The 26,931-nt window shown below is 43.5% G+C and overlaps 1 protein-coding gene across 2 annotated transcripts in view; it reads right to left on the bottom strand.

The window, feature by feature from the left end:
- ZBTB40 (zinc finger and BTB domain containing 40) overlaps nucleotides 1–26,931 on the bottom strand; it is a 70,469-nt gene that overhangs the window by 17,376 nt on the left and 26,162 nt on the right. For both annotated transcript variants that reach the window (XM_077457935.1, XM_077457936.1), the window contains exons 8-15: nucleotides 25,898–26,096; nucleotides 22,720–22,853; nucleotides 19,790–19,958; nucleotides 16,113–16,559; nucleotides 12,220–12,426; nucleotides 11,583–11,747; nucleotides 7,535–7,749; nucleotides 4,510–4,672 (exon numbers count right to left, since the gene is read on the bottom strand). In XM_077457935.1, coding sequence (XP_077314061.1) covers nucleotides 4,510–4,672; nucleotides 7,535–7,749; nucleotides 11,583–11,747; nucleotides 12,220–12,426; nucleotides 16,113–16,559; nucleotides 19,790–19,958; nucleotides 22,720–22,853; nucleotides 25,898–26,096 — 1,699 coding nt within the window. The remainder of the gene's footprint in view (nucleotides 1–4,509; nucleotides 4,673–7,534; nucleotides 7,750–11,582; nucleotides 11,748–12,219; nucleotides 12,427–16,112; nucleotides 16,560–19,789; nucleotides 19,959–22,719; nucleotides 22,854–25,897; nucleotides 26,097–26,931) is intronic.

Genomic DNA, 26,931 nt, shown 5'->3' with positions numbered 1-26,931 from the left:
CCGCCCCACCCATCGAGTGGCTCACCCATTTGCCAGTGGGCATGCACGCCCACAAACTGCTGTGTACAAGCAGGCATACGACGATGGCGATTTGCGGAAACCAGCCACATCGCTGCTGTACAACTGCTGCTGCTGGTCCGAAAGTGGTTAAAGAGCACACATTGATGGATAAATTCATGGATGTGGATACCCTGTAGAAGTTCCGATTATCCAAGGCACTAATTCTAGAGATGTATACCCAACTCACAGGGTACCTTGAGCCCTCGACCCAAAGAAGCCATGCCAGTCATGACTAAATTGTTGGCTGTCTTACTTTTTTGGGGGAAATCGTCCTATCAGACGGTAGCTGGAGAGATGAGGGGGTTTCGCAGGTCTCATTTTCCCGTCTCCTCACCAATGTACTGCATTGGTTTCTGTGCAGTAACAGCTCAATATGTATTTCTTCTGGAATTTCACCAGGAGTGGGAACAAATCAAAAACAATTTTTTTATCAAATTGCCAAAATCCCACATGTGCTAGGTGCAGTTGACTGTACACACATTGCTTTTCTTGCACCAGCTTTTAAAAAGGAGCAGATCTACCACAACAGGAAAGATTACGACTACCTAAACATCCAGGTGGTATGTGACACCAATCTGGTTGTTAGGAACGTAGTGACTGGATTTCCAGGATCTGTGCACGATGCCCACATATATTACACCAATCCCAAATCTATGACGACTTTGAAAACCAGCAAGTCTTCACTTTACACCTAATCATCATAAGAGCAGACTTGTCCACGATTTTACAATTGGTGAGAAAATTACAATTATGTTATTTGCTTATACATGCATAACAAAGTAGAATGTAACTTCCTGCATTGAGGTTTGATGGTGGCAGCTGGGTGAAGATCCAATCGGATGCAATTCTGAGAGGTCCACCTGAGCCAGGCCACGCGTAGTCCGAGTGTCACAACGATGAGCTCCGGCGTGTTTGCATGCTCCATGTGCAGAGCCTGCCAGGAAGTCGGCGCAGCGCTGTGCTGCGCTAATCACAGGCAGTGAGACATTGTCCCGATGCGCAGCTGCAGAAATCAGGCAATGTCTCACTGCCTGCGATTAATGCAGCGCTGCGCTGACTTCCTGGCGGCCTCTGCACGTGGAGCATGCAAACACGCCTGAGCTCACCCCTAGTCACAAGTGATGTGATGTACAAAAGTATCTCACATAACAAAGCAGCTACATAGAGAGCAATTAACCAGCATTTTTGATTGGTGGACAATTGAAAACCTTTTTGCAACTAGTAGCCATCAATTATCTTTTCTACAAAAGGAAAGATAATAAAGCTATTATTGCCACATGGGTCATATTTGCCAGCCAAATTAGAAAGATGATCACTATCAGTCTACGAGAAGTTGTTCAAAGATGAACAGTGACACATTCACCTGTACAGTGGGTATAGAAAAGAATCGCCCCCTTTAAAATTCTCATATTTTGTTGCTTTGCAGACTGAAACAAAGACAGACACACTTTTTGTTTTATCCAGGTCAGTGTAACTTATCCAAGTGAAAGATAACACCAACATGTCTGAAAAAAGAATTAAAAACAGAATCACTGAGTTGGAAAAGGGCTCACCCCCTCCTAAAAATAACTTGTAAACTCACTTAGGTGTAGCCAATTACCTTCTCATTGGCATACAAAGCAATTCAACTGATCAGCTGTGGTCATTTTGATTAGCTCAACATGAAAAGAGCTTTCCTGGAGCATTTCATTCCCTGGTAGTGCAACTGAAGAAAACAATCCACTATGGGTGACAAGGCACTGTCAAAAGATCTTCTGGATAAAGTTGTCGACAGACACAAGTCAGGAGATGGATACAAAAAAAAAAAAAGTCAAAGGCTTCAGCAATGCCTAGAAGCACAGTGAAGTCTATTATGAAGAAGTGGAGAGTATTTGGTACAACACAGACCCTCCCTGGATCAGGACGTCACTTCAAACTGGATGAAAGAGCAGCCAGGAGGAAAGTGATCAGAGAGGCTATCAAGAGGCCTACAGCAACTCTGATGCAGTTGCAGGAAGTTATGACAAAGAGTGGTCCATGTGACAACAATATGCCGATATTCTCCACAAATGCGGCATGTATGGGAAGGTTGAAAGAATAAAGCCACTCCTCAAGGAAGGCCACATGCAGTCATGACTGAGCTTTGCTAAAACACACCTTGAAGATTTTGAGGCCACATAGAAAAAAGGTGTTATGGTCAGATGAGACTAAAATTTTATTATTTGGCTTCAACATCAAACAATATATCTGGCGGAAATCCAATACAGCTCACCATCCAAATGCCACTATTCCTGCAGAAAAACCTGGGAGGTGGCAATGTGTTATGGGGGTGTTTCTCTGCTGCACTGGACTGAAGCACTTGTCAGGAGAAGTATGGACGGATGGAAGAATGGATGGGGCAATATAATATCAAATTCTTGATGAAAATCTGCTGCCCTCTGCCAGAAAGTTGTCATTGAGAAGAAGGTTTACCTTCCAACATGACAAAGACCCAAACGCACAGCAAAAATGACCACACAGTGGTTGAAGGAGAAAAAGATGAATGTACTCGCATGACCTAGTCAGAACCCAGACTTAAACCCCATTGAAAATCTGTGGAGTGACTTAAAGACTGCAGTTCACAAAACGGTCACCATCAAATTTAACTGAACTTGAGCAGTTCTGCAAAGAAACAAATATTACAAAGTCTAGATGTGCAAAAGTTAGTAGAGACATATCCCAACAGACCAAAGGCTGTCATTTAAGCAAAAGATGTTAACAAAATATTGACACAAGGGGGTGATCCTTTTCCCAACTCAGCAATTCTGGAGCGCTGAGCTGTGGAGGGGAAGGGAGCGGCCAACTCAGCAGCTCGCTGAGAGGCTGAGACTGCCATCAGTCGAGGCACCTGTTGAATCCAGACTTCGGAAGTCGGGATGATGCGGTGCCTGGACTGATTCCAGTGATGTCAGCAGAGAGTGGACTTCAGACCGCTCCCTGCTGAAAATGGGTCACAGGAGTGCAAAATGAATTGCACTTTTGTGACCCTTAGGCTCGGTTCACACAGGGGGCGATGCGAGGCGACACGACTTGCCTCGCCGCGACCTGCCGCGACCTCAGCGGCGACTTGCAAATGACTTCTGTATAGAAGTCAATGCAAGTCGCCCCGAGGTCGCCCAAAAGTAGTACAGGAACCTTTTTTCTGAGTCGGAGCGACTCGAGTCGCTCCTCTTAGAACGGTTCCATTGTACAGAACGGGGGCGACTTGTCAGGTCGCGGCACGGCAAGTCGTGTCGCCTCGTGTCGCCCCCTGTGTGAACCGGCCCTTAGGGTCCGTTCACACAGGGGCAACACGACTTTGAGCGAGACTTTGGGAGGCAACTTGGACACGACTTGAGTATGAATCACAGCACGACTTGAGGCAACTTACAAGGCAACTTGAAGTTGCTTCCAGGAGAGGAGACTTTGCCAGTGGCCAATCACATAATAATCAGCTCTGTGGGAGGGAGGGGTTTGCCTAGAAAACTATTTTTACTTCCTGGAAAGTTGCTTCAGTTAAGACCGGGGATCAGACTTGGAGGCAACTTCTATTGAAATCAATGTGTAGAAGTTGCCTAGAAGTCGGATTGAAGTAGTACAGGAACCTTTTCTGAAGTCGGAGCGACTTCAGTAGTGTACATTAAGACGGCTCTCATTCACTTACATTGATTTTATCATGTTGCGCGACTTGAGGCAACTTGGGACGACTTCAAGTTGGATCCAAAGTTGCTCCTGTGTGAATGGACTCTAAGTGCCCGTTCACACAGGGGCGACGCGACTTGCAGCACGTCTCACAGACGCGACCTGCACACGACTTCAGCGGCGACTTGCAAAATGACTTCTGTATAGAAGTCAATGCAAGTCGCCTGAAGTCGCCCCGAAAATACTACAGGAACCTTTTTCTAAGTCGGAGCGACTTGAGTCGCTCCTATTAGAACGGTTCCATAGTACAGAACGGAGCGCGACTTGTCAGGCGGCTAAGTCGCCTGACAAGTCGCGGTAGTGTGAACGGGCACTTAGGGGAAGCCCAGCCAAAAACGAGCTCAGGATGGACTTCTCCTTTAATAATGTTTTTGTCCCCAACTAAGTAGACTGACTTATTCTTGCCCCTACCTTAAAGTGAGAGGGCTTCAAGAGCACTCAACAGACCTTCCTAACTCAATGAAAATAAAAGAGGGTTTTATTGCTGTCTGGCACAACAGATAATACATTTCACTTGTTACCCTGGTGACATCATAGCAAGGAAGAGGATATCTCCTCTTTGGAAAACACAGGCCGTAGGAAAAAAATAAAAAAAAACACACCAACAGAATCTGACCTTTCCTGATCCCTATCAATCAAAGCAAAACTAACAAATGCAATCAAATCCAATGTTGAGGAGTCATAGATGCAGCTAGATTGTGAATTCATCTTATAGTCAAGAAAATGTCATGTACTGGAACAATCACTCACCGGGATGCTCTAATTTCGTGTGTTTCTGGAGCGTTGAGGTGTTGGAGAAAACCTGTTCACAGGAACTACACTGCGCAGCAGAGAACTTGGAAGAACGATGATTCTGAGCAGCAAACAGGTCTGGATGATGTGTGCGATTGTGGTACCATAAACCAGACAGTTGCTGTAGAACAACACAAGAGGATATATTTCATTATAAAACACAAGACTTGATATAATGCCCCAAGTATTCATCTTGGGCAGCTAGAAATACTGTTACCAAATGATCTAGAGGTTGAGCCTGTGAAACTACAGCCAAAGTGTCCAAGTCCCAGCAGCACAGACTGTGCTTTCCTGAGCCTTACCCACACAGAGCCTGATGAACGAAACTGCTCCAATGATGGTCTCAGGAAGCATAGCAACCAATTAGGTTTAAATGTCAATGTTTTTATTCAAATTAAGACAAAGTAGGCGCTTCCGAGTCCTCAGTAGTCCGTCAATGCATAGTGAATCCAAGGGTCCCATGGTTTGTTGAACGTGGCTTGGTTATTTTCAAGGGTACACATGAGTTTATCGTTAATTACTTTTGAATGGGCTGAAATCACATCGCACTACAAAAGTAGTGCATGCACTACTTTATGAAACGCACCACAACTGGATTGCATGGTAGTTTTGTACCATGAGATGCAAAGGTGAGGAAATGCACTGCTTTCGTGACCTGTGTTTATGGCATTGTCAACTTTGCATTGACACCCACTACAGAGCACAAGGGCAGTGCGATTGGAATGTGATGTGGGAAATCGCACGGAAACATGGGTTTCCCGCACTGTATTCTAATGGCAATGGGCCCTTAAACTTGGCCAGTTGTTGTCTAAAGCCCCATAAACACTATCAGTTTTTCTACTGAGTTTTTCCTTAATATTTACCAAAACCATATAATATATGAGGTCAAACCTTAGGAGTTTCAATTTATATGCAATCAGGCAGGCCCTTGTACTACATGGTTTTGGTAAACCTGAAGGAAAAACTCAGCAGAAAAACAGATAGTGTGCATGGGGCTTTAGACTGCAGATTTGAACCTGACATACATAACCATTTGGACCAAAGTCCTGCAGGACCCCTTTTTTTGGTCCCCACCAGAATTGGATTGCATGGGTGTTCACACTGCGATATGTGGGGGTGTCATTAACTTTTTATTGGCACTCCCAACAGTTCGCATAGGGCAGTGTGAACCATTGTGCGAATTGAGGTGCTATGTGGGAACCAGCACTGGATTTGCAGGGTTCTCGCATCGCACCAGTGTGAACCGTGCCCTTGTGTTTTTCTGTTTCAGTGCTGTTATCAGCATGATAACTTCTTTCAACCAAGATAAAACCAGCCTGAAATTTGTGAGCAGAGAGCTTGACTTGTCACAGCACAGCTCTGCAAGTCTCTGCCTATGTGTGGTGTGTGACATTACTCCAATCAACTGTCTTGGCTGTATGCCAAGAATCTGCTCCTAGTGCTGAACAGGAAGAGAAAATCTCTAACAAGAACTGCAATTTCTAAAGAATATATAAAGATGAAGACAGCAGATATACATGTAGAACTTATGTAGGGAGATTTGCTTCATTGTGTATCATCTGAGGCTGTTCACTTCACCGGGTATATGTGAGGGTTTACATTCACTTTAATGCATTAAAGATAAAAAAAAACTACTGTGTGCAGCAGCTGCCCCAGCACCCCCTAATACTTACCCGAACTCCCTCTTTCCAGTGATGTCCATGAGTGCCTCAGCCGTCTGGGACGCTCCTCCTGATTGGCTTAGGCACACCTGCAGGCGCCATTGGCTCATGCAGCTGCCAAAATCAGTTAGCCAATCAGGAGAGAGAAGGGACGGGGCTGAACGGGGGCTCCTTGTCTGAATGAACACAGGGAGCTGTGACTTGTCCCAGGTGCCCCCATAGCAAGCTGCTTGATGTGGAGACACTCGACCGGAGGGAGGGTCCCAAAAAGAGGAGAGTCCGGGCTGCTAAGTGCAAAACCACTGCACACAGCAAGTATGTATAAAATATATATATATTTTTTTTAAATAACAAACAAGGACTTTACAATCACTTTAAACACGCTGACTAGATTTTAGATTGTGAAATAATGACCACGGCTCACATACTGCATAGTATAAATCTGTTAAATTAATACCTAAGGGACAATATAACCTAGTTCTACAGGGAAAGTCAGATACTTACTATATATGACCATGCAACACAAGGAGCCCAATCTGACCGATAACATTAGTTGTAAGGAGCTACTTTAAAAATATACAGCAATGGCTTCATATTTGTATTACAGTTTTAGGTCTTTATTACGGAGTTTGTTTTATCAGATTTTACAAGTTTTTTTATTTTTATTTTTTTTAGACAGACATGAAATCTCAGATGGCGGAGCTCAGAACAGGGGAAAGAGAGGAGGACGAGTTACTCTTCTAAATGATTCACTTTTATGCACTTTTCTGCTTGAGCTACTGAGATGTTAAGGAAACTTACACTTGCTTTTACAGGAAAGAAATTTCTGCAAAATGTGAAGCAAAGAACTAAAAGCGCCATTCTCCTTAAGACCCCTTTCACACTGTTTTGCCACTGGCATCAGCGGTAAAGCGGCGCTATATTTATCGCCGCTGGACCGTCATTTTAACGGCGCTATTCAGCCACAAGCGGTTTTAACACCCGCTAGCGGCCGAAAAGGGGTTAAATCCGGCGGTATGACAGCGCTGCTGCATTGATTTCAATGGGAAGGAGCGGTGAGTTCACCGCTTCAAAGAAGCTCCTGGCAGGACTTTTTCTGACGCCCTACCTGCACAACGATCCAGTGTGAAAGCCCTCGGACTTTCACACTGGAGTGAATGGAGCAGCTGTTTTAGGGCGGTTTACAGGTGCTATTTTTAACGCTATAGCGCCTGCAAAACACCCCAGCGTGAAAGGGGTCTAAAAAGGCAATACAAAATATTAATATTTTATATTTACCTGACAAAAAATTCCCCTTAAGGTAAAATGTTAAAGCTACGTACCTGATATGCCTTATCACAGATATCACAGTTGTAAGGCTTCCCCCCGACATGGGTGACAATGTGACGTTCTAGTAGAGAGGGGGCGCTGAAAATCTTCTCACACGACGGACACGGGTGATATTCCTTAGAATGTACAACCTGAATGTGTTGTCTGTTCTCCTCCAAAGTTGGAAAACTCATTCTACACTTCTGACAGTCATATGGATCTTCAATGTCTGGGGAAAAAAAAAAAAAGATTGTTACTTTTGGAGATTTTGCATCATTTTTTGTCCTGACGACACGCCATGCGAGGGGAAAACAAAGAAATAAAAATTCTCAACAGAGCCACAGAGTAGTCAAAAACGAACCCCTCACCAAAACAAAGAAAAGTTATGGTTGAATTATCCATTTTTAAATATCATTTGAATGTCCACTGAGAAAACATGGCTATTGAAATCATATCACAGATTATTCATACAAAGGGCTGCAAATTCCTAATTATAGTGCATATGGTGGTTGTGACATCACGCGTAGGGACGGGACAGGCATTCTAAGCTGATGTAGGCTAACAAGCTCACCGCTCGTGGAGATACATTTGGTTACATTTATGTTTTGTGAGTGCCTCCATTGTTTGATTAATAAAACACTACATATTGTTTAAAATACTACACTATCCGGTACCCCCTTTCTTTTATTACTCCTGTATCCACTGAGGGACAAAGACATACATACAACCCACTTTGGTCCAGGAATACAAGAGAGAAGAAGGAATTATTACCAAGGTTTACTTATTATGCGGTTACCTCATTACCGCAAGGCAAGAGGCCACTTCTCACTTGTGTGTGTTTTTTACAGGAAGAGGAGATACCCATTCCTCCAGCACTTCAGTTTACACATTGGAATGTTTATCTACACTGAGAAGAAAAGATTCTAAAGACTCTCATCCACAATCTGATTACATTGTGCACACTGTGGATTTGTTTGGATCAACTTTAGTGTACTGGAGCTGGCACTATTGGACTTTTTAGTATATTTTCTACACAGATTATCTGCATTTTGCACAATTTTTTTGCATTTTTTGCACACGATATATGCATATTTGCTGATTTGCTGAGATATATGTTGCTGATTTTGCACATTCCTGCATGGTGATCATTTGTATTTGTTCGTTTGCAATTTTGCACAAGTTATTTGTATGGATTGGCTCATTTGTACTATTATACACCGAGTATATATATCCCAGTCTTTTTAGTCATTTATCTGTGGCACTTTGATATCACTATTATCTGGTTGTATCAGCATTAACCTCCTCGCGCCCGCCCTATAGCCGAATGACGGCCGTAGAGCAGGCGCGTTCGTTCGGGCGGTCGTCCCTGGACGGCCTGATGTTTACTTCCGCAATGCGCGCCGCCGCGGGCGCGCATCGCGGAAGTTCTGTGTTCGCCGTGTCCCCCGGGGACAGGCAAACACAGATCGCTGTAAACGCCCAATCACAGCGGCCGTTTACAGCGTGATCGGCGTGTCCAATGGGAGATGATCTCATATGTAAACATATGAGATCATCTCGCAGCGCCGCTCTCCTTCCTCGCACAGACAGTGCGAGAGGGGAGAGATGAACGGCTGCAGCGGCAGCCGTTCTGATTCTGGAAAAAAAAAAAAATTTAAAAATGAAATAAAAAGTGCCATCCGCCCCCAGCAGTGCCATCCGCCCCCAGCAGTGCCATCCGCCCCCAGCAGTGCTATCTGCCCCAGTGCCATCCACCCCAGTGCTACCTGCCCCCAGTGCCATCCACCCCAGTGCTACCTGCCCCAGTGCCATCCACCCCAGTGCTACCTGCCCCCAGTGCCATCCACCCCAGTGCCATCCACCCCAGTGCCACCTGCCGTCAGTGCCACCTGCCGTCAGTGCCACCTGCCGTCAGTGCCACCTGCCGTCAGTGCCACCTGCCGTCAGTGCCACCTGCCGTCAGTGCCACCTGCCGTCAGTGCCACATAGTGCCATCTGTCATCAGTGCCACCTGTCAGTGTCACGTGCCATCTGTTGTCAGTGTCACGTGTCATCAATGCCACTTATCAGTGCCATCTGTCATCAGTGTCACGCGTCATCGGTGCCATGTATTAGTGCCATCTGTCATCGGTGGCACATATTAGTGCCACGTATTAGTGCCATCTGTCATCGGTGCCACGTTTCAGTGCCACGTGTCATCAGTGCCACGTATTAGTGCCACGTGTCATCAGTGCCACGTATAAGTGCCACGCGTCATCAGTGCCTCATATTAGTGCCATCTGTCATCATTGCCACATATTAGTGCCATCTGTCATCAGTGCCACATATTAGTGCCATCTGTCATCAGTGCCACATATTAGTGCCATCTGTCATCAGTGCCACCTGTCATCATTGCCACGTATCAGTGCCATCTGTCATCAGTGTCACGTGTCATTGTCCTGGTGCTTCAAAAGTGTAATAAATAGTCAACAAGTTAGATGTGTAACTTATGTTCCTAGAACACATGATGGCGCTACCTGCATGTTGGGCCTCTCTATGTGGCCAGGCTGTGAAAAAGTCCCACACATGTGGTATTGTAATACTCAGGAGGAGTAGCAGAATTTTTTGGGGGGTGTCATTTGTGGTATACACATGCCACGTGAGAGAAATAACCTATTACAATGACAATTTTGTGGAGAAAAAAAAAAAAAATGAAAAATCTTAATTTTGCAAAGAATTGTGGGAAAAAAATGACAACATCAAAAAGCTCACTATACCTCTTACTAAATACCTTGGAATGTCTACTTTCCAAAAAGGGGTCATTTGGGGGGTATTTGTACTTTCCTGACTTGTTCGGGTCACAAGAAGCGAGATAGGCCACCAGTACATCAGATGTGATCAATTTTGTGCGATTCGCACCACAGCTTGTAGACTCTCTAACTTTCACAAAGACCAAATAATATCCACTAATTTGGGTTATTTTTACCAAAGATATGTAGCAGTATAAATTGTGGCCAAAATTTATGAAGAAAAATTAATAATTTGCATAATTCTGTCACAGAAACAAAGAAATATGCGTTTTTTTTCAAAATTTTCGGTCTTTTTTCATTTATAGCGCAAAAAATAAAAACCCCAGAGGTGATCAAATACCACCAAAAGAAAGCTCTATTTGTGGGAAAAAAAGGACAAAAAATTCATTTGGGTACAGTGTTGCATGACTGAGTAATTGTCATTCAAATTGTGAGAGCACCGAAAGCTGAAAATTGGTCTGGGCAGGAAGGTGTTTAAGTGCCCTGTAAGCAAGTGGTTAACATAACGTTTATGTTTATGATTGATTTAATTTAGATTTCTACTACTACCTTTAGCAACCTATTTTTTTACTTACTGAGAACAGCGCAACATTTTTTATTCTCCAGGGCCCCTGCTTTCAGAAAATATATGATTGGGGTCTTAACTAGGCTTGTTCTTTTTAACATGTGCAAAAAATTAAAAATAAATAAAAATGTGAAAATGTCTCTGGCAGCAAAAAATTTAAAACACTGAGGCTCTGTTCACACCTAGGCGTTTTTCTGCTGTAAGCCTCAGCTCTAAAAAACATCCAACAAGACGAATCCCATTCATTTAAATGGCCCCTGTTCAGATCTGAGCGTTGTTGCCTGAAGCAAAACGTCTGTCACTCAAAAAAGTACAGGGGCTTATTTTTTGGCAGATTACATTAGTGAACTTTTGACCTGTACAAAAGCGAGGCAAAAATTGCATGACTTTCTGCCTGAAAATGGAACGCTTAGGTGTGAACAGAGCCTTAAGAAAGGGATGTTTATTTTTGCTAACACACCATGCTGCTGTTCTCAACACTGTTTTGGAAGATGTTGCCTTGTCACCTTGAAAAGTCATGTCCTCCAACATAAGACTTCTACAGTCAGTAGATGTACCTACCTATTAAAGCTTCCCCCCCCCCATGTATAAAAAAAAAAATCCAAAAACAAATAAAAAAAATCTGCCAATAAAGGCCCAGAAGATGTAGGATGAGAGTGACCAAAGAATACAGTCCATTCATGCAGCTAATGCATAAGCAGCGCTTACTATGGAATGTGCGCAGATGTATGGAAAGTCCATTGGCCTGGCTGAATCCTTTCCCACACTCTCGACAGACGTAAGGCTTGTCTCCTGTATGAGTTCTGACATGCCGCGTCAGCTCTATGGATTGTGCAAAGACGGCATCACAGTATTGGCAAACATACATCTTTCCTGTAATGAAATAAAAGCTTTGATCACATATTAGGGAATGCAACAGTTGCTTGCTCCAATGAAGGTCAAAAAAAGAACATCCATAGCTGATCGAAAAAAATGCCATCACACAAACTGCAGGGTGACTCAGACAGACCTAATTATAAAGAGCCTGCAAAATAACTGCTCTATCGAAAAGCAACCAAAAGATTGGCTAACAATTGGAGAGAAGAAAATGAAAAAAAAAAAAAAAAATGAAAAAACAAATGGCACATTCCTACATCACTCCTTTGAAATGACAGATTGCGTCAGGTTTATGACAATTTAGCTTTACACTAAATAAAACTGCAGCAAACCAGAGAAACTGTCTAGAGCAGCTTTATAAACAGGATAAGTTGTAGGAATCGACGTAAAAAAAAAAAAAAAAAAAAAATGTATAATAGAAATGATATATGCTATTCTATAATACATCAAAAGACTGATCTCACCGTACCTTCAGAATGCTTCTTTTTAGTGTGGTAGGAAAGGGCGGCAGCTTGTGTAAATGTCATATGGCAGTGCTTGCAAACAAAGGGACGTTCCCCTGTATGGAGACGCTGGTGGTTTTTCAGGGTGGAGTTTGCAGCAAACTTGGCACCGCACTCTTCGCAGGAGAATGGCTTCTCATCAAAATGCTCTGTCCGCTTATGGTACTGAAGGCCTAAGAGGGACAAAACACAACATAAGAAAAACGGTGTTCATAAGGCCATTTTCCTTCAAGGATTCCTATGTAAAATCTCTGTAAAACCATTGCAGATTTCTCCTAAAACCTCTAGGCAACATAATCCAAGAAAAATATTTTGCAAAATGTTATTTTTTATTCCTGACCATAATAAAACATGAAAACTACTATACATTATGTTTAATGCCCAAATCTGGGCTATTTTTTTTTTAATTCTTTTTTTAATGGTCCCAGAGCATGTTTAGGATTAAGGGCCCATTCACAATAGAATGCAGTGCAGGAAAGCTGTGTTCCCGTGCAGTTTCCTTACATAGTAGGTGAGGTTGAAAAAAAAGACACAAGTCCAAACTATGTGTGTGATTATATGTCAGTATTACATTGTATATTCCTGTAGGTTGCTGTCGTTCAAGTACTTATCTAATAGTTTATTTCAGGTACTTATATAGCGCCGTAAACTTACACAGCTCTTTACATATACATTGTACAGTCCCATCAGTTCCTACCCTCAAGGAGCTTACAACCCAAGGTCCCTAACTCACATTCATACATATACTGGGGCTAATTTAGACAGGAGCCAATTACAGAGGCACAGAGAGAACATGCAAACTCCAGGCAGATGGTGTCGTGGTCGGGATTCCAACCAGCGACCCTTTTTTGCTGCTAGGTGAAAGTGCTAACCACTACACCACAGTGCTGCCCTGTTTTTTTTTTTAAACTATCGATGCTCCCCGATGAGACCACGACCTGTGGAAGGGAATTCCACATCCTTCCCTCTCTTACAGTAAAGAACCCTCTATGCAGTTTAAGGTTAAACCTCTTTTCTTCTAATTTTAATGAGTGACCACGAGTCTGGTTAAACTCCCTTCCGCAAAAAAGTTTTATCCCTATTGTGGGATCACCAGTACGGTATTAGTAAATTGAAATAATATCCCCTCTCAAGCGTCTCTTCTCCAGAGAGAATAAGTTAAGAGCTCGCAACCTTTCTTCATAACCAATATCCTCCAGACCCTTTATTAGCTTAGTTGCTCTTCTTTATACTCGCTCCATTTCCAGTACATCCTCCTGAGGACTGGCCCTGGTAGCCAGTTTTAAATCCATGTACTCACCCTATGGTCCATGCCAACGGACCTTACTTAGTAAGTAAACATTTATCGGGAATGGTGTCAAATGCTTTTGTAAAATGCAGATACACCACGTCTACGGGCCTTCCTTTATCTAGATGGCAGCTCACCACCACATAGAAGGTTAATAGATTGGTTTGGCGAGATCGCTTCTTCATGAATCCATGCGGATTACTGTTAATGATACAGTTTTCATTACTAAAATCTTGCATATAGTCCCTTATCCCTTCCGAGGGCTTGCCTACTATTGATGTTAGGCTAATTGGTCTGTAATTCCCAGGGATGTATTTTGGCCCTTTTTAAATAATGGTGCTACATTGGCTTTTCTCCAATCAGCTGGTACCATTCCAGTCAGTAAAAATTAGGAACAATGGTCTGGCAATTACTTGACTGAGTTCCCCAAATACCCTCGGGTGCAAACCATATGGTCCCGGTGAATTATTAATGTTAAGTTTCCCAAGTCTATTTCTAATTCTGTCCTCTGTTAACCATGAGGAAGCTTCCTGGTATGTGTCATGAGGATAAACACTGTAGTTTTGGTTACTGAAGCCCCTCGATCCCCTCATGAAGACTGAGGAGAAGAATAAATTCAATACCTTCGCCATCTCCCCATCCTTTGTAACCAAATGTCCTCCCTCATTCTTTATAGGGCCCATTCCGCTGTCCTCCCTTTTTACTGTTTATATATTTAAAGAATTTCTTGTGATTATTTTTGCTTTCCTCCATTACCGTATGCGTCTTTCGTGTTCTCTCTTAGCCTCTCTAACTGCACCCATATTATTATTAAAAAGTTACTTGTATAGCCCCGTCAATATACACAGCGCTTTACATATACATTGCACATTCACATGGGTTCCCACTCTCAAGGAGCTTACAATCTAAGGTCCCTAACTCACATTCATATACTAGGGCCAATTTAGACAGAAGCCAATTAACCTACCAGCATGTCTTTGGAGTGCTTAAATTTCTTGTTGCATTCTTTGTAAAGTCTGAATGCTGATGATGATCCCTCAGCCTTGTATTTTTTGAAGGCCTTCTCCTTTACTTTTATAGGCATTTTTACATTGGAGTTAAGCCATCCAGGACTTTTGATTTCCCAATGGGATGCACCGACTAATGCCCTTATTTAATATGCTCTTAAAGCAAACTCATCTCTCCTCCGTGTTTTGTTCCCAAGATTGTGCACAGCCCTCCCCAACACCTCCCTTCAGCGATGTCTATACTACTTTTCCACTATGCACAGGAACATCACAGTGCCTGAATGTGTATACTGTTCAGGTGTGTGCCTGTTCAGTAAGAGCAGGAGAGGAGGGACAGAAGGAGGGGGCGGTTTGATAAAAATTGCAACTGCCCCCCTCTAAAAACATTCAAAAACCATTTGGACCGTTACAGCGACCTGATAGCTGAAGCGTCCCTGGTGGGGGGGAGGGAAGTAATGACAGCCGATTCATGATTATGGCAAAATGGGGTTATTATTTAGCCCATCTCATACTTCTCCTTTAAAAAAAATGCTGCTTCTGACAGGAATATTGTTCTTCCAGAAAACGTCCTCAGTCTTCCAGGCAAATGAAGCCCAGCCTCACTCAGCCAGGAAGACTGAGGACAATAGTAATGATTACAGGAAGCTGCTTGCACCAATAAAGGACCTTTCTGGAAGAGCCTCAGTCCTCACATGACCAAACCTCTAAAAAAGGTAAGTCTAGGAATAAAAACAAAACATTATTACTGCAGGGGGTATTGCCCAAGGGTGGGGCTTTAAAGGAGTGGTGGGGTGAAATCTTCTGCCATTGTTGTTTTAACTTTGGGTAGTAAACATTTTCTCTTTCTGCCAATAAATACCTTATATAGCCCACTTCCTGTTTCTTGTCTGGTAAAAAACCTAGGCTTATGAGATCATGCACAGCTCTTTCTCTCTCTCTCCTGAGAGTTTGTAGTGGTTGGAGGGATGCTTCAGAATGGCAAAGATGTTTTTATTACAAATTGTGTGAGCAGACTGCAGTTCTTCTTTAAAGTGGAATTCCACTAGTTTGTAAGTTTATTAGAAGTCGGCAGCTACAAAAAAAGTGTAGCTGCTGACTTTTAATAAACAGACACTCACCTGTACCAGTCTAGCGATGCGGCCGCCCGAAGCCTCGCTCCTCTCCCACTTCTCTCTGCGGTGCCGTCATTGCAAGTATGGACATCCAGCTGTGACAGCTTGCGGCTTCAAAGCCGGATGCACACTGCGCATGCGCGAGTCGTGCTCTCCTACTGGCCAGGCAATCTTTTGGGACCGGTGATGTGTCCCAGAAGATTGCAGAGAGGGAGGGCCCACCTAGGGGGAGAGGAGGAGTTGCATAGGAGGCGAAATGACGGAAGAAATGGGACAGGAAGTACCTGTCAAAACTAGGTACCCACTCCCCCTCCCAAAAAAACAATAATACATGCCAAATGCAGCCTATAAGGGGGAGCGAGGAACTCTTAAAGCGGAAGGTCAACTTTTGGCTGGCTAAAGTAAAACTCAATGGCAAAGCTAATTTGAAAACAAAAAATATCATGTGTTACCTGATGGATGAGCAAACTCCTTGCCGCAAATGTCACAAGTAACAAGCATTCGCCTTTTGCCTTTGTTATTACGCGAAATCAAGTAGCCATGGACTTCTTCTCTGTGCTGTTCCAGCTCTTTTTTGGAGGCCTGTACCACATTGCAGTCCTTGCACTGTAAAGGATTCCTTTTGGCCATTCTGCAGCGCTTCATATGAACCTCCAGGCGACAGCGGAAGAGGAAAATCTTATCACAGGACTTACAGATAAAGTTTTTCTTTGAACCTTTTTCTTGCCCAAGTTCTGCTCTCTCTTTTTCTGAATCCATCTCTTCGTTTTCATCATCCTTAGCTTCTTCCTCCTCTTCGTTCCTGTCCCCAATCTCTTCAACAGCATCCATGTGACAGTCATTGCTGACGTTCCACTTCTCATCATTTTGAAAGTTGCATTTACCTTCCACCAGCAGCCCTAAAGATAAAAAGATGACTTCTTGAATAAAATGAAGAGCCTTGTTTTAGGTTAAAAGAAAAAAACTAAGCAAAACAAAAAACAGGAAGATGCATTTCCTCAATCTCTCCTTCCCCAGTGAGATAACACTGTAAAGGACAGGTTACTGTATATCGCACTAGTATAGTAGAGTTCCACAGAAAAAGCGTAAAAGTTCTGTAAAACTCCAGGGTGAATGCTTGCTAATCTCCAGAAAGACACTCTATGGCGCACCTCTGCGAGACTGAAAAATCTCTAATACAAATTAAAATGGCGCCCGCTGCTATCTGAGTGGAGTAAGTGATGCACATTCATTTATAAAAACAGCCAATTAGTAACTTGTTTATAGCCAGTAAAGGTTCGCTTATCATCAAAGTCAGACCTGGGTGGCGTAGACAGTATCCACATCAGGTGTGTCCTGTCCCCAAAATACTCAAATTGGCAGCGATTTGTTGGTAAAATCCAGACGGAATCAAAAAGCGACTGGTGAGGCCAGTGGATTGCACTGCAGACCCGAAGTGACGCCACTACCCGAAACACTTCATGTTTCGAGGATCTATCCACTCGATCAGTATACTATTGAGCTGCAGATCTGGCCCTTTTGATAAAATCCAGATGCTGGTGGAATCAGGAAGTGTATCAACAAATCGCTGCCAATTTGGGACAGGACACACCTGATGTGGATACTTTCTACACCACACAAGTCTGACTTTGATAATAAGCAAACCTTTTGCTGGCTATATGCAAGTTGCCAATTTGCTGTTTTTATAAATAAATGTACCCCCTACTTAACACACTCAGATTGCACCCTGCGCTATTTTTATTTGTAACACTACAAAGCTCATACATGGTTCAGTTTTTTTGGATCAGTCAGTGGGCTTAAAAAAAAAAAAAAAAAAAACCCTGAACAGATTCCCCCATCCACACATTCAAGGTGGATGGAGGAATCCTCACCACTGCGCTATTGTATTCTGGCAGCAGGGAGATGCCTCACTGTCAGAAGACATAGATCAGCGCTGCAGCTATTCCATCAACTCACTGACTTCTGTTCAACTGCAGCACCCACACATGAATGAAAATTTAGGCGATCCCTGCTGAACTGGCAGACATTCGATCCATCTATGGTCACCTTAACTTTGTAGCAAGTCACAAGTTGAGAGGCTGCAGTATGAGCTGATATGCGTCAGATATTTGTGAACAGTGGCTGCTGCCCAGTCTCCAGGTTTTTAATGGTTGTATACTCTGAGCCAGCATCTCAGTCCAGGAAGTAAATAGTGACTTGGGATGATGCTTGAAAAAGGACGGTGCCATCCTCCTCAACAGAAATGTCATTTTCACATTTACAAACTACTTAGCAGGCATGCACTGAAAGCCAAACTCTGGGCACAATAAGCTTACTGGAATTAGATAGGTTGCTTTCCTCTAAAACTACCTGCCAAAATAAACACTGCTTTCTGCACCCTGCAAATGTTCACGCTTACAAGGAGGTGAAAAATACAGCTGCCTACTGTATTTCCTGGTCCCCCCGGCTATAAGCGCTACCCAGCGACTATGGTTGCATCTCCACCTACCGCTCCTTTAATTTGTAAATGGCCAGGAGCTGTACTTCCACCCAAGAACAATTGCAGGGTGAGGAAATGTGTACAATATGGCAGGGGGCTTTAGAGGAAATGGAATGTTGAACTAGCATGAAACCAGTAAGAAGCTCATTGTGCTCGGGGTGAGCTTTAGCATGTATAAACCGCACTGATTTTAGGATAACCAAGTGCATGGCACATTTCCTGGTTTCTATTTAGCAAGACAAAGATTGAAAATAAACAATAATAATCTAAAAGTATTTTACATGAATGGACCTCAGTAACCTGAGAACAAATGGATTCCTATTGGCTGTTAAATTAAATATTTGATCATTACTCTTTGCAAATCATTTTATATGTTTGAAGCAGTCTTCAGTCAGACAAGAATACACAGGTTGAAAAGGAGACCTTAAAGCAGAGTTCCGCTAAAAGAAAAAAAAGTCAGCAGCTACAAACTTAATAAAATCGGACACTTGCCTGTCCCTGGGTCCAGCAATGCAGGGGAATGAAGCTCCGCTTGTCCCCCTCTCCGCGGTGCCGGCACAGTCACTGTAGGTGCCTGGCTGTGGCTTTACATCGGGCACGCGATGCACGGCTTCACAGCCAAGCACACAATGCGCAAGCCGCGCCATGACTGGCCGGGCAATCATCTGGGACCTGTGACATGTCCCAGATGATTGCCGAGAGGGAGGGGGGGGAGAGGTGATCTCTCTTCCGGTGTCACGGTGTGCTGGGAGGAAGTGGGAGCTGGAACCCTCTAAAAAGAGGGTATCCGCCCCCCCCCCCAAAAAAAATGACATGCCAAATGTGGCATGTCAGGGGGTCACCTTCCCTCTTCCTTCTGGGTTCGCGGACTTCGGCTTTGAGAGTGGCTGGAGCAGCGATGGCATCACTACAGCACATGTGCACGGGACCCGCCAGTTGCAGCACAGGACTTTGAAGGAACAGCCTGGGTGGATGTTCCTTCAGAGTGCATGCATCGGTGATGTCACTTGCAGCATGTACAGTAAATATCTCCTAAATGGTGCAAGTTTAGTAGATATTTACAGTATTTACAGGTAAGCCTTATTATAGGCTTACCTATAGGTAAAATTCATGTATGGTAGTTTACACTCACTTTAAAAAGCAGAACTAAACCCACCGATTTAAAAGGTTTCGCCAAAACAGTTACATTCAAGGCATTCTGCTAACGAAATCTGTCACAACTACTTGTGCTCTTAGTCAACCTGTGAAGCCATCACATAGCTGATCACATGTGAAGCAACATGGGAACTGCAGATCAAGCAGAGGCCAAGATGGCAGCTTCCTTGGCTGTCAAGGATAAAAGGGTTTAGTTTAGCTTCAACATTTGCAAAAACATGACCAACTCAGTCTGCACTGGCATATGGTAAAAGACGAAGTGGTAGTCTGGTCTCACAAAATCTGACGCAGCTCTGCATGGCAGCCAATTAGCTTTCTAACTTCAGCTTGTTCAATTAAGCTTTGACAATAAAACCTGGAAGCTGATTGGTTTCTATGCAGAGCTGCACCAGATTTTGCACTCTCCAATTTTAATGAATCAATCCCACCATGTGGAATTGGCTGTGGACCCAATGCAGATTTACCATAATATACAGACAGCTGAAATCCCCTCACCATGTTCCTCCAGATCTTTGAACACGGGATTTAGGTCAGAGGCAAGGTCTTTGGCAGAACACAGCAAGTGGCAGAATTTCATGACAGGGATGGTGTGGTGCAGTGCAGAACTCAGAGCCATGCTTAAAGACAAATCTCCATCTTCTGTCTGGTCCGGGATGCTTAACAGCTGTAAAAACAAAACAAAAAAAAAAAAAAATATTGGCTATTAGAATGCTGGGATTGACAAGTGAATACATGCCCATAAAAATATTGCCTGACACAGGACCAATGCTGCAGTCCAGTCAATTCCCCCATAAGGGTTCATTCACACCATATGCAGTTGCAGCTATTCAACCACAAAATGCCTTGTCACGTGTGTGCCCAATTCACACAACTGCACTGCATTGATATGCGTAAAAAAAATAGTACTGGTGCAGCACTTTTTTCAGTGCAGGGCGAGGCAGTCAATTGAACTTAAAGCTGCGGTTCACACAAAAATTGAACCTACGCTTTTCGGGAACCCTGCCCCCCTCGGTGTCATATTTGGCACCTTTCAGGGGGGTGCAGATACCCAAGACAGGTATTTGCACCCACTTCTGGGCATAGACTCCCGCGGGAGTCTATGCCTCTTCCTGTCCCACCGTGCTGTCTGCTGGGACACACACGGGTCCCAGAGACAGCACGGACCATTTAGACTGCCCTGTGTGACTCACACATGTGCAGTAGGGAACCAGGAAGTGAAGCTGCAAGGCTTCATTTTCTGATTCCCATAGCGAAGATGGCCGTGGCAGCATCCGCGGACTGAGGGAAGATGGCCGTGGCAGCATCGGCTTAACAGTGATCGCACTGCATACCAGCCCCTGCACTGTTACACAGATGCGGGTGTGAAGTAGCCCTAAGAGTAGAGAATTCAGTGGGAGGCTATTGACATCAATTCAGATTTCCCAGTATGGTCATCATGTAAAGTCAGTGTAATTGATCAGGCCTAGCAGACTGAGGACACCAAATGAAGGTCAGAACTCCATTTGGTGTGTTATTCCATTCATACTAATATCACCAGCAAATGCCTTTTCTTCATAAAGGATATTTATTTCCACTGATATGATCAGTGCAAAAAAATGTTTTGAGATTGCACGGTACCAAAGGGCTGTGGCTGTGTGTATAGAGACTAAAATATGAATCACAAAAAAAATCCAGCAAGGGATCAAGTTATATTGCCGGTCTGTCACCAAATGGTTTACATTACGTATAAAAAAAAAAAAAAAAATAAATAAAAAAAAAAACACACGAATATTAAGGCTCAAAATAAAAAAAATAAAAAACCACAGAAAATTGATCACGTTAGGATTTCTTAAAAATTACATACAAAAGGAAAGCTATGAACAGTGAAATGAAAAAAAAAAAGTTTTAGAAGTGGTTCTAAAGGCAGAAGGTTTTTAACTTTAAAGCAGTTTCTCCCAAAATTGGAACTTCCGCTTATTTGTCTCCCCCCCCCCTACGGTGCCACATTTGGTATCTTTCAGGGGAGAATGGGGACCTGTTTTTGACAGGTCCCCTTCCCAACGATAAAGGTAAACAGGACAAATAGAAATGGGAAATCTCCTTAAAGTGGTTCATTTGCGTGTGCGTCATTTATAAAAATAAATAAAATAAAATGTAGCAATTTCAGATAGTCTCCTGGCGCTCATGTGACAGGCTGTCTCTCAGCAGGGCACACAGCATTAGGAAACAGAGCAGATAGTATACAAATGTAGATGTTATTCCAGCAGCAGGGGGGTTGGGGCACTGTCACTAGCTGACAGGCAGGGTGGGGAGGGCGGAGGAGGACAGAGGGAGACACAGCGGGATGATGGTGGGAACAAAAAACTGACCACGGTGTCAGGGGTCAGCAGCCCTGATGAACCATGGGGAGTTTACAGAGGTGAGGGTAGGAACTGGCAGGATCAGCCAGGTATTTCAGGGGGGGCAAAATACAGGACAGGCACTGTGTGTCATATATGCTTTAAAGGGACTGACTGAGTACAGAGAGATCGCTGTTCCTGATCACTAGGAACAGCTGATCTCCCTCTCCTACCCTGATAGGCAGATCCCCGTTCTGCCTCTCTTCACAGCAATCGTGGGTGGCTGGCGGTGGTCCACCGGACCTGCAGACAAGCTCCGGCGGCGCGTGTGCCCACAGTACCAAATGCACAGACCGACGTACAGGTACATCAGTTTGCGCAGCTGAGCTGCCTTGCTGTAGTATATATGTGGAAGGCGGTCGGCAACTGGTTAATGGTGGCTTCACCTCACTCTTATTCTAAGACACAGGCTGGAGGGACGTGGCACTGCAGAAATCCACTCACACCATGTTATTGCAAAAAAATAATAAAGATTTGATTTCAAATATATATTTTTATACCAATTTAAAACAGTTTATTTATATTATTTATTTTTACTCTGAATCCCAAAGGCTGTTTATTTTATTCTGAACATGTGACTGGCAGCAAAGGACTAGGACTACAAGCTCGTCGTCCTTAGGTTTCCCTGCAGACAGACTGGGAAAGAGCTGGGTCATGTTACAGCTGTATATCAAATAGGAAAAAGGGTACTTTTTTTTTCTCTTTTTTATAAATAATTACAGTGACATCATCCACACCAGGATCAGGGCTGCTCTGTGCGAACCATTACACAAAGCAGGCAAGTATGACATGTTTTTTCAAAGCATTTCATTAAAAGGGTTATACCCAGAAAAGGTTTAGCAAACTGCTTCAATGGTTGTAACATTATCAGAGAACAATTCAGAGGATTTATAAAAACTGAAGCAAAAGGAAAGCAACTGACCACACAAATCAATCAGGTGGAATCTTCCAATAAAAACACAAGAAGTCTAAAATTTTTGCAATAGTTTTCTGTGCTCCAGCTGTTACAAATAGGCCTCATAAATGCTTTAAATGATAAACATATACCTCTTTCACTAGGTCACTCAAGGCTTCATCCTCAGATGCCATTGAACCCAGGTGCTCACACTGTCGAAATGCTTGTGCAATTAAAGAGCTGTGTTGAATCAAAATTTCAGCGACCTCACTTTCTCTATTCAATACTGCCATCAGAAAAAAAAAAAAAATAAAAAAAAAATCAGGTGAAGCATAGAAAATGTAGCAGAAAGAGTAAACAAAACTTCTGACTTTACTGGCTTCTATATATCAGCAGTGCATCTAAAGCAGGAAACAGCATTTTCTGCAGTGCAGTGACCTGAGGGGATGTATATAACTCAAGGGGCGGCTGCCTTCTATAATACTTAAATTAGTGAAAACTGCACCGATTGAACCAAAGTCCCTTTGTCATATATTGTCGTAGAGTTATTTTGTCTGTGATTCTACCGGGGAGATATTCCCTCACATCTACCGTAGAGCTGCAAGATTCTGGGAAAAAAATGAGAATCAACAAAACAAGAAAAATTGAGCTAACTTTACTGTTTATTTTATTATTTTTTTTATTTTTTTATTATTCATTAAAGTGCATTTTTCCCCAAAAAACTGCATTTAAAAGACCGTTGCGCAAATACCGCGTGACATAAAATATTGCAACAACCACCATTTTATTCTCTAGGGTCTATGCTAAAAAATGTGTATGTATATATACATTATATATAAAAATATAATATATGTTTGGGAGTAACTTTATAGCAAAAAAAAAATAAAAAAAATAAAAAAAAAAAATAAAATAAAAGATGATTTTAACTTGAAACCAACAAGTGTCAGAAAAAGGTTTAGTCTTTAAGTGGTTAAACTCCCCTCATTTACAGACCGATGTTCATTCCTTTGATCTAAAGCGGGGGTCTCCAAACTTCGTAAACAAAGGGCCAGTTTACAGTCTTTCAGACTTTAGAGGCGGCCGGATTGTGGCCATCGGCAATAGAACATTTTTCTGGTATCATTGGGAGTAAATAGTGCCCAATCTTTTGTATTAGGCGGAGGAATAGCACCCAATTGTTTGCGTCAGTGGAAGAAATGGCACTGCATTGTTGATGTCAGTGGCAGGAATTATGCCCCATTTTTGGTGTCAGAGGGCAGAATAGTGTTGCATATCAGTGGGATGAATAGTGCCCCAAAGGGTCGGATAAAGTCAAGCAAAGGGCCACAGTTTGGAGACCCCTGATCTAAAGAACAGAATGTTACAATGTTTATAGTTAGCTCAGTAGCTGAAGAATGTTGTGAAACTTGGCAGACTTCCTGTTTTTTTGTTTTTTTGTTTGACAGCTGATGGCTTGAGCAGAGAACTCCACATAGAATCAGAAAAATTCGGTCAAGATCACAAGTAGGGAAGAATCGCAATCTCGATTCTTAATGATTAATCGTGCAGCTCTACTCACATTTTGACCCGGTGACACCAGGACAAGAAATCAGTGAAGTAGTTGTCACAGAGGCAAGGCGGCAGCAATAGCAATAAATACATTGTCAGTAGTTCTAACTCAGGGCTCAACAAACTCCAGGCGCAAGTCATCATGGCAACTAGAAATAGCGTCCTGGTGACTGGGCTACACTGCAGCATGGGTCTTGTCTGGATTCTGTCTCCCCATGTGACCCCCCCCCCCCACAGGTGCGCAGACTAAGAGGCCAGGCTGGCCAGTAATTGAGGCTGCAGCTTTGCGGCCTACTGAAGCAGGATACAGTGCTCGCTATCTTGACTGTGGGCATTGGCCTTTACAAGGCTTACATTTTTCAGGGAACCAGAGCCCTCCTCTAGTGGGTGGGGCTCTGACAAGCAGCCACTAATGGCATGAAGGGCTTCCCTTGCCTGCTCTCACTACATGCCCACCTCCAACATCTCCTTTCCAGTTTTACAGCTGGATTGCAATTAAAGGTGTTGCAGGCTTGATCTGGCGCCCTTTCCTGAGTGGACGGGGAGTGTGGGGCAGCTGGCGGGAATAGCTTCAGTTCCTTTTACACAACCCCTCCCCCACAAAGAGGGAAACACAGTTTTGTCTTCAGTTTTTTAATTCTCTTCCATTTCTCCCTGTCCTGCCACGGCCACACAGCCCAAGGTGGCATAAGAATACCTTGGTCACTGGATCTCCCATCACCCCCACCTTGCTGCACCGTCCTTCCTTAGTGAGCTGCTGCATAGCACATGCATATAGTGGTCAGGTGATGGACAGGCTGTGATGCTGCCTTTCTGCCTTGGGCCTGTGTGCTACTGGGAATGGCCCACATGCCTGTGTGCCCTCACAAGTGCCCCTGCTAGGTATTTTGGGCTACGTTTTCCCATCTGCAGGCCCAGGACTGGCATAGCGGGAGCTACAGGGTAGAGGGGAGGGAAGAGAGCTAACTCAGAAGCGATGTGTATGATGTCACTCCTGGATCCCTGTTGACAGTTTCCCCAGCCAGCATGGCCAGAAAAGAATGTAATGCAATGTGAACTGCACTGCATTCAGTGGAGCAGGGGGAGACATGCACATACAAACCTAACCGCATGCGTTGGAATGCCTACGCAATAAAACATTGATTGCAATACATTTTACATACTGCTGCACACAGACTGGTTCCTAACTCTTTTAGCTAGCTCCTAGACAGGGCAAATTTGTCAAGACCTGTTCTAACCCTTCCGTACTCCACTGAAAATGTATCCCTTTCCCTGCTGAAGAGATTTCCCAACATACCCTGTACTGACAGGAAGTCAGGGGTGAGGTTCCCCACAGCAATAAAAACCAAAAAAATAAAAAATAAAGGGGGGGGGGGGGGGGGGTCTGATTTCACCCCTTTTATCCAAAATAGAATAAAAATGTTGGCTATAGACGAAAGTAAAACAGTTCATACAAGAACTGAACGACAAGTATTTGTTAATATATTGAAGGTACAGTTAAAGTTAGCCAGTGTTTGTAAAGGGGCAAACTCTTATGAAGTGATAAAATTCAAAATGTATCCCCTATATCAGGAATATGAAATTAACGAACCTCCAGCTGTTGCAGAACTAAAAGTCCCATGAGGCAAAGCAAGACACTGACAGCCACAAGCATAACACCCAGAGGCATGATGGGACTTGTAGTTTTGCAACAGCTGGAGGTCCGCTAATTGCATATCCCTGCCCCATTTTTAAAGTGAACATGCCCTTTAATGTGTATGTTTGTCTCTGAAATTTTCATACCGCTTTGGAAGAAGACATCGGCTCCCGGCTCTTTACGGATCTCATCCATTAGAGACCTCACAGCTGAGCTCAGTTCTTCCATGGATAAAAGTAACTGCCAGACAGCCATTGCAGGCAAGGTTTGCTCCTCAAAGACTGTAGATATCATAACACTGAAAATGCGAGTGTTGCAGTTTTTCCTGACAATCTGCTCCATCACCTAGAAAGAAATTGTAAAAATAAATACAATATTTACATTTTTCACGTTCCCTGCTGAACTGGCCAAGATTTGATCCATCTATGGCTGGCGTAAGGAAGCAGAACAGCAATTACTTCCAACTTCCTCACAATATTTCACTTATGTGCGAGTACCATTAACATAAAATTTTGCATGAGAAGGATTTTGAACTGTGCACACAAAGGATGCCTGCAAACTAACAGTAATGCAGGACATATTCATGGGGCACATAATAGAAACTTTGAGTTCTGCTTTAACCACTTCCCGACGTGCTCATGACGATATATCTCAGCAAAGTGGCATGGGTGCGCAAAACGACGTACCCGTACGTCACTCAGTCATCGGCAGCTAGTGGGCGTCTGCACGCCGTGGGATCGTGCCCGCAGTTCCCGCGGACTCGATGTCCACTGGTGGCACATGATCGTGGCACAAGGAGGTAGAACGGGGAGAATTTAAAAAAGGCATTTCCCTGTTCTGCCTAGCAACATGACAGGGATCTACTGCTCCCAGTGATCAGGAGAAGTGATCTCTGTCACGTTCTGGTGAGCCCACCCACCCCTACAGTTAGAACATGCTGAGGGAACACGCTAACCCCTTTACCTGCCAGTGTAATTTCCTCAGTAATCAGTGCATTTTTATAGCACCGATTGCTGTATAAATGTCAATGGTCCCAAAATAGTGTGAAAAGTGTCCGATCTGTTCCGCCGCAATGTCGCAGTCATGAATAAAATCGCAGATCGCCACCATTACTAATAAAAAAGAAAAACAAATAATAAAATGCCATAAATCTATCCCCTATTTTGTAGACGCGATAACT

Source organism: Lithobates pipiens, unplaced genomic scaffold (genome assembly GCF_037356315.1).
Source record: "Lithobates pipiens isolate NorthernLeopardFrog02 unplaced genomic scaffold, aLitPip1_a1.2 Scaffold_27, whole genome shotgun sequence".
Classification (NCBI taxonomy): domain Eukaryota; kingdom Metazoa; phylum Chordata; class Amphibia; order Anura; family Ranidae; genus Lithobates; species Lithobates pipiens.
This window is presented reverse-complemented; position numbering and strand designations above follow the sequence as displayed.